Source organism: Chiloscyllium plagiosum, unplaced genomic scaffold (genome assembly GCF_037043375.1).
Source record: "Chiloscyllium plagiosum isolate Xiang-an unplaced genomic scaffold, Cpla_swu_hap1 HiC_scaffold_24, whole genome shotgun sequence".
Taxonomy (NCBI): Eukaryota; Metazoa; Chordata; class Chondrichthyes; order Orectolobiformes; family Hemiscylliidae; genus Chiloscyllium; species Chiloscyllium plagiosum.
Window position 1 is genome coordinate 2,684,291 of NW_028270162.1, and position 16,040 is coordinate 2,700,330.

Consider the following 16,040-nt stretch of genomic DNA (forward strand, 5'->3'; position numbering starts at 1 on the left):
GTGGGAGCTGTGGGGGGAAAGGGGAAGGTGGGAGCAGTGTGGGGAGAAATGGGAAGGTGGGCGCTGTGGGGGGAAAGGGGAAGGTGTGAGCAGTGTGGGGGAAAGGGGAAGGTTTGAGTAGTGTGGGGGAAAGGGGGAAGGTGGGCGCAATGTGAGGGAAGGGGGAAGGTGGGAGCAGTGTGGGGGAAGGTGGGAGCAGTGTGGGGGAAGGGGGAAGGTGGGAGCAATGTGGGGGAAGGTGGGAGCAGTGTGGGGGAAGGTGGGAGCAGTGTGGGGGAAGGTGGGAGCAATGTGAGGGAAGGGGGAAGGTGGGAGCAGTGTGGGGGAAGGTGGGAGCAGTGTGGGGGAAGGTGGGAGCAATGTGGGGGAAGGGGGAAGGTGGGAGCAGTGTGGGGGAAGGTGGGAGCAGTGTGGGGGAAGGTGGGAGCAATGTGGGGGAAGGGGGAAGGTGGGAGCAGTGTGGGGGAAGGGGGAAGGTGGGAGCAGTGTGGGTGAAGGTGTGAGCAGTGTGGGGGAAGGTGGGCGCAATGTGAGGGAAGGGGGAAGGTGGGAGCAGTGTGGGGGAAGGTGGGAGCAGTGTGGGGGAAGGTGGGAGCAATGTGGGGGAAGGGGGAAGGTGGGAGCAGTGTGGGGGAAGGGGGAAGGTGGGAGCAGTGTGGGGGAAGGTGGGAGCAGTGTGGGTGAAGGTGTGAGCAGTGTGGGGGAAAGGGGAAGGTGGGAGCAGTGTGGGGGAAAGGGGAAGGTGGGAGCAGTGTGGGGAAGGGGGAAGGTGGGAGCAGTGTGGGGGAAGGTGGGAGCAGTGTGGGGGAAGGTGTGAGCAGTGTGGGGGAAAGGGGAAGGTGGGAGCAGTGTGGGGGAAGCAGGAAGGTGGGAGCAGTGTGGGGGAAGGGGCAAGGTGGGAGCAGTGTGGGGGAAGGTGGGGGCAGTGTGGCGGAAGGGGCAAGGTGGGAGCAGTGTGGGGGAAGGGGCAAGGTGGGAGCAGTGTGGGGGAAGGTGGGAGCAGTGTGGGGGAAGGGGGAAGGTGGGAGCTGTGGGGGGAAAGGGGAAGGTGGGAGCAGTGTGGGGGAAAGGGGAAGGTGGGAGCAGTGTGGGGGGAAAGGGGAAGGTGGGAGCAGTGTGGGGGGAAAGGGGAAGGTGTGAGCAGTGTGGGGGAAGGGGGAAGGTGGGAGCAGTGTGGGGGAAGGGGGAAGGTGGGAGCAGTGTGGGGGAAGGGGGAAGGTGTGAGCAGTGTGGGGGAAGGTGGTAGCAGTAAGGGGGAAGGGGTATTGGGGAGGGGGCAGGGGGAGGGATGTAGTGAGTGATGTTAATTAAACATTTAAAACCCGAGGTGGGCAGAATACTAATGGGTCTGGAGTAAAAGTGGGTAAACTGAGTTGACATACAGATCAGCCAAGAGCTGCTTAAACATGGATAATACCAAGGGAACCAGATCAAAGTTATCTTTATGGGAGTAGTTGAACACAACAAATGGTTTCTGAAAATGCACCTTGCACAGACTCCCGGCTGTGAATTCATAAGAATTGCACTGCTCGGATTGATTCATGATGTCTGTGATTAGTTCCTTGGCACCACAGAACTGAAATGTTGTTAAAAAGAAACGTGGAGTTCAGGCTTTTCTGTTTGCCTCACAATTATCAGGATTGAGATGCAAGAAAACCAACTTTAGCAAAGGAACAGCGACTTACACAAGATCGATAAATAAAAACGCTGCAAAGAGAACACTGGTTGGTTGGAGTATGCTTGGCATGGAGCTGTGACAAGAACTATCAAGTGTCACATTTAACTTGTCAAATTCAAAATGGGTAGGTCAACACTGATTAGGCAGGGCATGGGGATCCAGCAGGGATTGGCTGTCTCCTCAGTGAAATAGGTACAACATATGGCCATATTCCCTTTGTCTCCAAAGGACAGGATCCTCTGAGTGGATTTAGTTTGCTTCAAACACATGTAAATGAATGATGCTGTGAGCCTGACTGATGATCTGAAATCAGTTTCTGGGATAAGTCTTAGCACAGTCAGCATTATTTAATAAATGTTGCATTAAATATAATAGTAGTCATTGTTGGATATGATGTTCTGAGAGTGCTGGCTAGTTGAGTCTGGGATCACGTTGACATAAATCGGGAAGATGTGTTGGGTAGGCTAGAGGTTATTAAGGTGGGCAAATCCCCAGGACCAGATGGGATCTATCCCAGGTTGCTGAGAGAGGTGAGAGAGGAAATATCTAGGGCCCTGACAGATATCTTTGTGGCATTCTTAAACACAGGTGAGATGTTGGAGGAAAGTGGATGTTGTCCCCCAGTACATGAAGGGTAGTAGGGATATTTCAGGTAACTACGGACCAGTGAGCCTAACATCAGTGGTGAGAAAGTTGCGGGAGAAGGTACTGAGGGATAGGATCTATTTATATTTAGAAAAGAATGAACTTATCAGTGATAGACAACATGTTTTTTGCGGGGGAGATCATGCCTTACCAACTTAATAGAGTTCTTCGAGGAAGTGACCAAGTTGATAGATGAAGGAAGGGCTGTAGATGTCATATATGTGGACTTTAGTAAGACGTTTGATAAGGTTCCCGATGGTAAACTAATAGAGAAAGTGAGGTCACATGGTGTGCTGTGTGTTCTAGCTAGGTGGATAAAGAACTGGTTGTGCAACAGGAGACAGAGAGTAGTAGTTGAAGGGAGTTTGCAGATGACACGAAGATTGGTGGAGTAGCCGAAAGCATAAGGGACTGTCAAAGAATACAGGAGAACATAGACTGGAGAGTTGGGCGGAAAAGTGACAGATGGATTTCAATCCAGACAAATGTAAAGTGATGCATTTAGGCAAGTCTAATCCTAGAGCAAATTATACCATGAATGGAAGAGTCTTGGAAAAAATTGATGGGCAGAGAGATCTGGGAGTGCAGGTCCATTGTACCCTGAAGGTTGCTGCACAGGTGGGTAGAGTGGTCAAGAAGGTATATACAGGGGAACCTCGATTATCCAAACGTGATAGGCGGGCACTATTTCGTTCGGATAATCGATTATTTGGTCTGATTATGCCTTTCGTCTGGGACTCAGAGTTTTTAAAATCTGCTCCTCATTCAGGAGACTGCAGCAGCACACAGCGCGCGAGACCCCCGACCCCCGCTCACCGACCCCGTCCGACACTCCCGCCCCCCCCAACCCCCATCCGACACCTCCCCGACCCTGTCCAACACACCCCTGACACGCCCTGACCCCGTCCGACCCCCCAACCCCGTCTGACACACCCCGCCCCGTCCGATACACCCCCGTCCGACACTCCCTGAGCCCCCCGACCCTGTCCGACACACCCCCCGACCCCCCCACCCCCGTCCGACACACCCCCTGCCCCCGTCCCCGTCCGACACACCCCCTGCCCCTGACCCCATCCGACACACCCCATGCCCCCTGACCCCGTCCGACACCGCCCTGACCCCCTACTACCCCATCTGACACCCACCCGTACCCCCCACTACCCCATCTGACACCGACCCGCCCCCCCATCCCCCCCACCCCCTTCCACTACCCCATCTGACACCCACCCACCCCCCCACTACCCCATCTGACACCGACCCGCCCCCCCCACCCCCCTCCCACTACCCCATCTGACACCCACCCGCCCCACCCCCCCACTACCCCATCTGACACCCACCCGCACCCCCCCCCCACACATGACCAAATGGATGTGGACGCTTTGGAGAGGGCCCGTTCCTGGGATGTAAATTTTCTTTGTTCTTTGACTTATTAAGGAGTCAATGGAAATTGAAGAGGAAATTATATGAATTATTTTTTCTGTGTTTTCTGTCCCTCATTTCAAATCAACTTTGTTGTCCCAATGTGATTCACATTTGAAAGATGTTAACATGAAGAAAAGCAGCAAGCAACTGTTCATACACCATTTGAAATACATAAGATTTCCGCATGATGAAGGTAATTTCCTTTTTCAGTTCAATAAAAAAGTGGCACCTTTTGGCTTATTTGAAATATTTGTTCTTGATGAACCTACGTAATAAAATCCATCTTCATCCAGCTCTCCCCAGACACTGATGATATCGCCCGCACAAAACGTTAATTCGGCCTGAAACAGAAATGGGAACTGTATTTGACACAGTCCTCTACGATAACATACATTTTGTATTATTTTTGTGTCTGTTCTTTGATTACTACATCCAGAGAGAAGGGAAGTTGTAGCAAATTGGACCTCAGCTTGTAGCTGCAAACTCTGACATTCCACCCTCTGGTGATAAATCTATATTTATATGGATCCTTACACAATGTAATAACTTCATTAACTGTCATTTGCAGAAAGACTTCAATTTTCACAGTGTCTTTCATAACGTCAGGATATTCCAAAGTACAGCATATTATTTAAATAGAGAAAGACCGCAGAGTGCGAGGACACAGAGGGATCTAAGTGTTCCCTGTAGACGAATCAATAAAAAAGATCATAACTGGGGAGAGGTAGGAGCAGGAGTGGGCGGTCTGGCTGGTCAATAAGATCATGGCTGATCTTTCCGTGACCTCAGCTCCAGTTACCTGCCCACTCACCATAATATGAACACGATCCACCATTTTGATTAGCTCCCTCGTTGCTCAGTTGAAACTTTATTGCTGGAACAGCACAGCAGGTCAGGCAGCATCCAGGGAACAGGAGATTCGAAATTCTTCAGGAATGAGCAGAGAGTGTTCAGCAGGAGAAGATAAAAGGTAGGGAGGAGGGACTTGGAGGAGGGGCGTTGGAAATGTGATAGGTGGAAAGAGGTCAAGGTGAGGGTGATAGGTCGGAGTAGGATGGAGGCGGAGAGGTCAAGAAGAAGACTGCAGGTCAGGAAGGCGGTGCCGGGCTGGAGGGATTCGGCTGAGACAAGGTGGGGGGAGGGGGGATGAAGGAACTGGTGAAGTCCAAGTTCATCCCCTGTGGTTGGAGGGTTCCCAGTCGGAAGATAAGACACTCCTCCTCCGACCGTCGCGTTGTTGTGGTTTGGCGGAGGATGAGTCCAATGACCTGCATATCCTCGGTGGAGTGGGAGGGGGAGTTGAAATGCTGTGCTACAGGGTGGTTGGGTTGGTTCGTCCGGGTGGCCCAGAGGTGCTCTCTGAATCGCTCCGCAAGTAGGCGGCCTGTCTCCCCAATATAGAGGAGGCCACACCGTGCCGGGAGTGGAGGTTGGGTCGGTGGGGGGTGTGGATCTGACAAGGGAGTCGCGGAGGGAGTGGTCTCTACGGAAAGCTGATAGGGGAGGGGAGGGAAATATATCCTTGGTGCTGGGATCTGTTTGGAGGTGGAAATATATCTGACTACATGAAGGAATTATCCAATTAATCCCATTCCCATGCAAATCTTTCCTTTACAAATATTCTTCCAAATCCCTCTTGAAAGGTCTGGTTAGAGCAGGTTAGAGATCACAGCAATAACTTTTTACAATTGGACCTTACACCTCCATATTTATCCTGTTCAAAATCCTTCATGGGAAAAAAGCAGGGATAAATAAGATTAACCTTGCTCTTTTGTTGAAATGATAGCGTTGGTTAGAAAGACACCTTAAATATGAGTGTTTTTTTGTACAGAGCTTGGGAATAGTTTGAGAAAGACTCAGAGCTAGTGGGTAATAGCACCAGACACAGTAACACAGACACAGAGACTAAAACTTGGGGGAGGTTCAGTGGCTGCTGGTGGTATTTAATTTCAATTAATCAACAAAATATCTGCAATCAGAAACCAGTCTCAGTAATAATGAGCACAAAATGATCATTAATTGTTATAAAAACCCATCTGGGTCAGTAAAGCACTTTAGGAAAGGAACCTGCCATTGCTACCCAGTCTGGCCTGTACATTTCAAAGGCAGTAGGGGAGGAACTCCCTCCCAGTGACAGACACATGCCATGAAACAATGATGTGAAAAGGAAGCTGATCTGAACAGGGTACCTCCACATCGACATTTGGTGAGCTCTCCCTTGGGTCATAATCGTATAACGCCACCATTCTCCGGGTGGTGACTGAGTGCTGCTGGCTACTCCTCCTGTTCCTCTCTATCATAAAACACACAGGAAACACGGCTTTTACAAAAACATGCACAGGCACGATGGGTGTTAAACACCACCATTTCCTCCCCCGTCCCATCAATCCCATCCCCAGCATTTTGAGAATCGATCTGTAGTTTTATGGAGAACAACAAGAATTGTTGATTTGATAAAGACCGAATATCAACACCTGGGAAGGTTAGAGACACTAACCAGGGAATAGTACCTTCCGAATCCCTCTGCCAGTCAGAGGTAGGGAGAGGGGAAGATGGTCCTGTATCCCCAGACCCAATCATTTGGTCATTCCAAGGAGCTCCTCCTGATCTGTCCAGCCAATGGGAACCTCTCCTGATGAGAGGTGTAGTTGCTGCTGTCACGTAGGAGGCACAGCTGCCACCTTGTGCACAGCAAGATCCCACAAACAGTAATGTAACCGTTAGTAGTTTTCATTGAGGGACAGTTATGACCCCAGAACAACATGGAGACCTTTTTCAGACAGTGTTGTGGGATCTGCCATGTTCACCTGGAGGTTAAGGTGCGGCTGGGTTTCACATCAGCTGCTGGGACAGCTCAGCCCCCTTTCAGTACTGCCCAGGCGTGACGTACACACACACACACACACACAGATACACACTCACACACACTCTCACACACACACACACACTCTCACATACACACACACTCACACACACATACTGATACAAACACTCACACACTCACTCTCTCACACACACACAGACACTCTCATACACACACACACAGACACGCACTCTCACACACACACTCTCACACACAGACACACACTCACACACACACTCTCACACACACAGACACACACTCACACACACACACTCACACTCTCTCACACACATACATACACATACTCACACAAACACACACACACAGACACACACTCACACACACACTCACACACACACACTCACTCTCACACATACACACAGACACACACACACATACTCACACAAACACACACACACTCACACGCTCACTCTCACATACACACAGACACACACACACTCTCATACACACACTCACTCACACACACACTCGCACACACAGACAAACACACAGACACACACACACACTCATACACACACTCACTATCACATACACACACACACACACTCTCACACTCATACTCACACACACACACTCACACACACACTCACTTGCACACGCACAGACACACACTCATACACTCACTCACTCACACACAGACACACACAGACAAACACACACAGACACACACACACACTCTCATACACACACTCACTATCACATACACTCACACACACAGACACACACACACACTCACATACACTCATACTCACACACACAGACACACACACACACACACTCACACAAACACTCACTCTCACACTGACACTCACACACAGACACACACCCACTCTCTCTCTCACACACACACACACTCTCACACACTCACACACACACAGACACACACACTCACTCTCACACACACAGACACACACTCACTCACTCTCACACGCACACACTCACTCTCACACACTCACTCTCACACACAGACACACACAAAGACACACACTCACAAACTCATTCACACACACAGACACAAACTCATACTCACTCTCACACACACTCACACATACACACTCTCACACACAGACAAACACATTCACTCTCACACACACAGACACACACTCACACACACAGACACACACACACAGGCACACACTCACTCACTCACACACTCTCACACACTCATACTCTCACTCACTCTCACACAGACACACACTCACTCTCACACACACTCACTCTCACACACAGACACAAACACACTCACTCACTCTCACACATACAGACACACACACTCACACGCACACACACTCACACTCACTCTTACACACATAGTCACACACACTCACTCTCACACAGACACACACACTCTCACACACACACAGACACAGACTCATTCACTCACACACACACACACACACTCTCAAACACACTCATTCTCACACACACACTCACACTCTCACACACACATACTCTCTGACACATACAGACACACACACACACTCACACACTCATACTCTCACTCACTCTCTCACAATCACACAGACACAAACTCACACAGACACATACACATACTCTCACAGACACACACACTCTCACACACTCATACTCTCACTCACTCTCACACACACACACACTCACTCACACACACACTCTCACACACAAACTCTCTCACACACAGACACACACACTCTCACTCACTCACACACACACACACAAACTCTCACACACAGACACACACACTCACTCACACACACTCACTCACTTTCTCACACACACACATACTCACAGACACACTCACACTCACTCACTCTCTCACACACACACACAGAAACACATACACACTCACTCTCAGACACACGCACACTCACTCACACACACACACACTCACTCTCACACACAGACACACACACATAGACCCACACTCACTCTCACACACACACACACTCTCAAGCACACACACTCACACACACAGACACTCACACTCACTCTCACACATACTCACACACACACCCTCACGCACAGACACATACACTCACTCTCACACACGCGCACATACTCTTACACAGACACACTCACACAGACACACACACTCATTCTCTCACACACACACATACTCTCTCACGTACAGACACACACACAGACACACACACACTCATACTCTCACTCACTCTCACGCACATACACACTCATGCACACTCACTCACACACACACACTCTCTCTCACATACACAGACACACACACATACTCTCACACAGACACACACACTCTCACACACTCATACTCTCAATCACTCACACACACACACTCACACAACAAACTCTCTCAAACACACACACACACACATACTCTCACACACAGACACACACACTCTCACACACTCATACTCTCACTCTCACACACTCGCACACACTCTCTCAAACTCTCACACACACTCTCTCACACTCTCACATACACTCTCACATACTCACAAATACACACTCTCACCCTCACACACTCTCACTCATACTCTCACATACACATTCTCACTTTCACATACACACTCTCACACTCACAGTCTCACACTCACAGTCTCACTCATACACACTCTCACTCACACAAACTCTCACGGTCACACTCTCACATACACACTCTCACACACACTCACACACTCACTCTCATACACACTCTCACTCTCACACATACTCTCACTCTCACACATACACACTCTCACATACACTCTCACATACACACTCACCCTCTCACACATACACACTCTCACTCTCACACACACTCTCACATACACACTCACACGCTCACTCTCACATACACACTCTCTCACTCTCATATATACACACACACACTCTCACATTCACACTCACACACACACTTTCTCACTCTCACACACACACTCACATACACACTCACACTCATACACACTCTCACTCTCACACATACACACTCTCACTCTTGCACATACACACTCTCTCTCTCTCATATACACTCTCTCACACACACATACACACTCTCACTCTCTCTCACATACACACTCTTACTCTCACACATACACACTCTCACTCTAACATACACACTCTCACTCTAACATACTCTCACTTTAACATACGCACTCTCACTCTCACATACACACTCTCTCACTCCTACATACTCTCACACACACCCGCACATACACACTCTCACACATACACTCTCTCACTCTCACACATACACACTCTCACATACACACACACACACACTCTCACTCACTCTCACATTCTCACTCTCACATACACACATACTCTCACTCTCACACACTCTCACATACACACTCTCTCACACACACACACATACACACTCTCTCACACACACTCTCTAACTCTCACATACACACTCTCTCACACACACTCTCTCACTCTCACATACACACTCTCACACATACACACACACACTCACATACACACTCTCTCACACACACAATCACATACACACTCACACTGACACATACGCACACACTCTCTCACATACACTCTCACTCTTACACATACACACTCACTCTCACATACACACTCTCACTCTCACATACACATTCTCACTCTGACACATACACACACTCACTCTCACACAAACACTCTCACTCTCACATACACAATGTCTCTCACATACAACTGTCTCACTCTCACATACACACTCTCACTCTCACACACACTCTCACATACACAGTCACACGCTCACTCTCACATACACACTCTCTCACTCTCATATACACACACACACTCTCACATTCACACTCTTACACACACTCACATTCACACTCACACACACACTCTCACACACACACTCACACTCTCACACATACACACTCACTCTCGCACATACACTCTCACACACACACTCTCACACACAAACTCACATACACACTCACACATACACACTCTCTCACATACACACTCTCACACATACACACTCTCACATACACTCACACACACACTCTCTCACACACAAAAACTCACATACACACTCACACTCTCACACATACACTCTCTCTCTCTCACATACACTCTCACACACGCATACACACTCTCACTCTCTCACACATACACACTCTCACTCTAACATACTCTCACTTTAACATACTCTCACTTTAACATACGCACTCTCACTCTCACTCTCACATACACACTCTCTCACTCCTACATACACACTCTCACACACACCCGCACATACACACTCTCACACATACACTCTCTCACTCTCACACATACACACTCTCACTCTCACATACACACTCTCACTCTCACATACACACTCCCTCTCTCACATACACACTCTCACACACACTCTCACTCACTCTCACATTCTCACTCTCACATACACACATACTCTCACTCTCACACACACTCTCACATACACACTCACTGTCACACACACACTCACACATACGCACACACTCTGTCACATTCACTCTCACACATACACACTCTCATTCTCACATACACACTCTCACATACACACTCTCACTCTCACATACACATTCTCACTCTGACACATACACACACTCACTCTCACACAAACACTCTAACTCTCACATACACACTGTCTCTCACATACACACTCTCTCTCACATACAAACTGTTTCACTCTCACATACACACTCTCTCACATACACACTCTCTCACATACACACTCCCTCACATACACACTTTCTCTCACATACACTGTCTCACTCTCATATACACACTCTCTCACATACACTCTCACACACACTCACTCTCTCACACATAAACACTCTCACTCTCACATACACACACACACACTCTCACATACACACTCTCACTCTCACACGTACTCTCACTCTCAAACATATACACTCTCACACACACTCTCTCACTCATACACACTCTCTCACATACACACTCTCACACACTCTCACTGTCACACATACACACTCTCATTCTCACATACACACTCTCTCACACACACACTCTCTCTCACACACACACTCTCTCTCACACACACACACTCTCTCTCACACACACATACTCTCTCTCACACACACACACTCTCTCTCACACACACATACTCTCTCTCACACATACATACTCTCTCTCACACACACACGCACTCTCTCTCACACACACATGCACTCTCTCTCACACACAATCTCTCACTCTCACACATACACACTCACTCTCGCACATACATACTCTCACATACACACTCTCACTCTCACATACACACTCTCACACATACACACTCTCACTTTCACACATACACACTCTCTCACACATACACACCCTCTCACTTTCACATACGCACTCTCACACACACACTCTCTCACTCTCACATACACACTCTCACATACACACTCTCTCACATACACACTCTCAAGCACACTCTCACTCATACACATACTCTCACTCTCACATATACACACTCTCTCACTCTCACATTCACACTCACATACACACTCTCACTCTCACAGATACACATTCTCACTCACACACACACTCAGTCTCACACACATACACACTCACACTCTCACAGATACACATTCTCACTCACACACTCAGTCTCACACTCTCACACATACACACTCTCACTCTCAAGCGTACTCTCACTCTCAAACATATACACTCTCACACACACACACTCACTCTCACTCATACACACTCTCGCACATACACACTCTCACACACTCTCACTGTCACACATACACACTCTCACTCTAACATACATACTCTCTCACACATACACACTCTCACTCTCACACATACACACTCTCACACACACTCTCACTCTCACGTACACACTCTCACTCTCACACATACACACTGTCTCACTCTCACATACACACTCTCTCTCTCACATACACACTTACACTCTCTCACATACACACTTACACTCTCTCACATACACACTCTCACTCATATATACTCACACACACTCTAACATACACACTCTCACTCTCAAACGTACTCTCACTCTCAAACATATACACTCTCACACATACACACTCTCTCACATACACACTCTCACACACTCTCACTGTCACACATACACACTCTCACTCTAACATACATACTCTCTCACACATACACACTCTCACTCATACTCACTCTCACTCATACACACTCTCACACATACACACACACACACTCTCACACACACTCTCACTGTCACACACGCTCTCACTCTCACACATACACACTCACTCTCACACATACATACTCTCACATACACACTCTCTCACTCTCACATACACACTCTCACACATACACACTCTCACTCACACATACACACTCTCACTTTCACACACACACTCTCACTTTCACACACACACTCTCACTCACACATACACACTCTCACTCACACTTACACTCTCACACATACACACTCTCTCTCACTCACATACATACACACTCACTCTCACACAAACACCCTCTCACATACACACTCACACTGACACATACACACTCTCTCTCACACACATACACACTCTCTCACACATACACACTCTCTCTCACTCTCATACATACACACTCTCACACATCCATCCTCTCACTCTCACACATACACAATCTCTCTCTCACATACCCACTCTCACTCTCACATACACACTCTCACATACACACACTCTCTCACACACATACACACTCTCACTCTCACATACACACTCTCACTCACACATACACACTCTCACTTTCACACACACACTCTCACTTTCACACACACACTCTCACTCACACATACACACTCTCACTCACACATACACACTCTCACTCACACATACACACTTACACTCTCACACATACACACTCTCTCACTCTCATACATACACACTCACTCTCACACAAACACCCTCTCACATACACACTCACACTGACACATACACACTCTCTCACACACATACACACTCTCTCACACATACACGTTCTCTCTCACTCTCATACATACACACTCTCACTCTCACACATCCATCCTCTCACTCTCATACATACATCCTCTCACTCTCACACATACACACTCTCACATACACTCTCTCACACTCACACTCTCACTCTCACATACACTGTCTCGCTCACACATACACACTCTCCTCTCACACACACACACTCTCTCTCTCACATACACACTCTCTCTCACATACTCACACTCTCTCACACACACATACTCTCACTCTCACACACACTCGCACATACGCTCTCTCACACACTTTCTCACTCTCACACATACACACACAATCACACACATACACATTCTCACTCTCTCACATACACACACTCTCTCTCACATACACACTCCCTCTCTCACATACACACTCACACTCTCATGCACACACTCTCACGTACACACTCTCACTCTCACACATACACACTATCTCACTCTCACATACACACTCTCTCTCACATACACACTTACACTCTCTCACATACACACTCTCACTCTCACATATATACTCACTCACACTCTAACATACACACTCTCACTCTCAAACATATACACTCTCACACACACACACTCTCACTCTCACTCATACACACTCTCGCACATACACACTCTCACACACTCTCACTGTCACACATACACACTCTCACTCTAACATACATACTCTCTCACACATACACACTCTCACTCTCACACATACACACACACACACACAATCTTACACATACACACTCTCACTCGTACTCTCACTCTCAAACATATACACTCTCACACACATACACACTCTCTCACATACCCACTCTCACACACTCTCACTGTCACACATACACACTCTCACTCTCACATACACACTCCCACTCTCACACATACACACTCACACATACACATTCACACATACACACTCTCTCACACATACACGCACACTCTCTCACACACTTACTCTCACACATACACACTCTCACTCTCACACATACACTCTCTCACTTTCTCACACACACACTCACACTCACACACTCTCACACATACACACACACTCTCACTCTCTCACACACATTCTCACTGTCACACATACACACTCTCACTCTCACATACACACTCTCACTCACACACACTCTCTCTCACTCTCATACATACACACTCACTCTCACACAAACACCCTCTCACATACACACTCACACTGACACATACACACTCTCTCTCACTCTCATACATACATCCTCTCACTCTCTCACATACACACTCTCACATACACACTCTCTCTCACACACATACACTCTCTCACACTCACACACACACTGTCTCGCTCACACATAGATTAGATTACTTTACAGTGTGGAAACAGGCCCTTCGGCCCAACAAGTCCACACCGACCCGCCGAAGCGCAAACCACCCATACCCCTACATTTACCCCTTACCTAACACTACGGACAATTTTAGCATGGCCAATTCACCTGACCCTGCACATCTTTGGACTGTGGGAGGAAACCGGAGCACCCGGAGGAAACCCACGCAGACACGGGGAGAATGTGCAAACTCCACACAGCCAGTCGCCTGAGGCGGGAATTGAACCCGGGTCTCTGGCGCTGTGAGGCAGCAGTGCTAACCACTGTGCCACCGTGCCGCTCACGCATACACACTTACACACTCACACATACACACTCACACATACACACTCTCTCTCTCTCACATACACACTCTCTCTCACACACTCACACTCTCTCACACACACACATACTCTCACTCTCACACACACTCGCACATACGCTCTCTCACACACACTTTCTCACACTCACACACAATCACACACACACACAATCTCACACATACACACTCTCACTCTCTCACATACACACTCCCTCTCTCACATACCCACTCTCACTCTCACATACACACTCTCACTCTCACGTACACACTCTCACTCTCACACATACACACTGTCTCACTCTCACATACACACTCTCTCTCTCACATACACACTTACACTCTCTCACATACACACTTACACTCTCTCACATACACACTCTCACTCATATATACTCACACACACTCTAACATACACACTCTCACTCTCAAACGAACTCTCACTCTCAAACATATACACTCTCACACACACACACTCTCACTCATACACACTCTCTCACATACACACTCTCACACACTCTCACTGTCACACATACACACTCTCACTCTAACATACATACTCTCTCACACATACACACTCTCACTCATACACACTCTCACACATACACACACACACACTCTCACACACACTCTCACTGTCACGCACACTCTCTCACTCTCACACATACACACTCTCACACATACATACTCTCACATACACACTCTCACACATACACACTCTCACTTTCACACATACACACTCTCACTCACACATACACACTCTCACTCACACATACACACTTACACTCTCACACATACACACTCTCTCTCACTCTCATACATACACACTCACTCTCACATACACACTCACACTGACACATACACACTCT

The 16,040-nt window shown here is 47.9% G+C and overlaps 1 protein-coding gene across 1 annotated transcript in view; it reads right to left on the reverse strand.

The window, feature by feature from the left end:
- LOC122551100 (RIMS-binding protein 2-like) overlaps positions 1 to 16,040 on the reverse strand; it is a 188,561-nt gene that overhangs the window by 45,077 nt on the left and 127,444 nt on the right. The window contains exons 10-11 of the mRNA XM_087999789.1: positions 5,935 to 6,038; positions 4,015 to 4,086 (exon numbers count right to left, since the gene is read on the reverse strand). Coding sequence (XP_087855915.1) covers positions 4,015 to 4,086; positions 5,935 to 6,038 — 176 coding nt within the window. The remainder of the gene's footprint in view (positions 1 to 4,014; positions 4,087 to 5,934; positions 6,039 to 16,040) is intronic.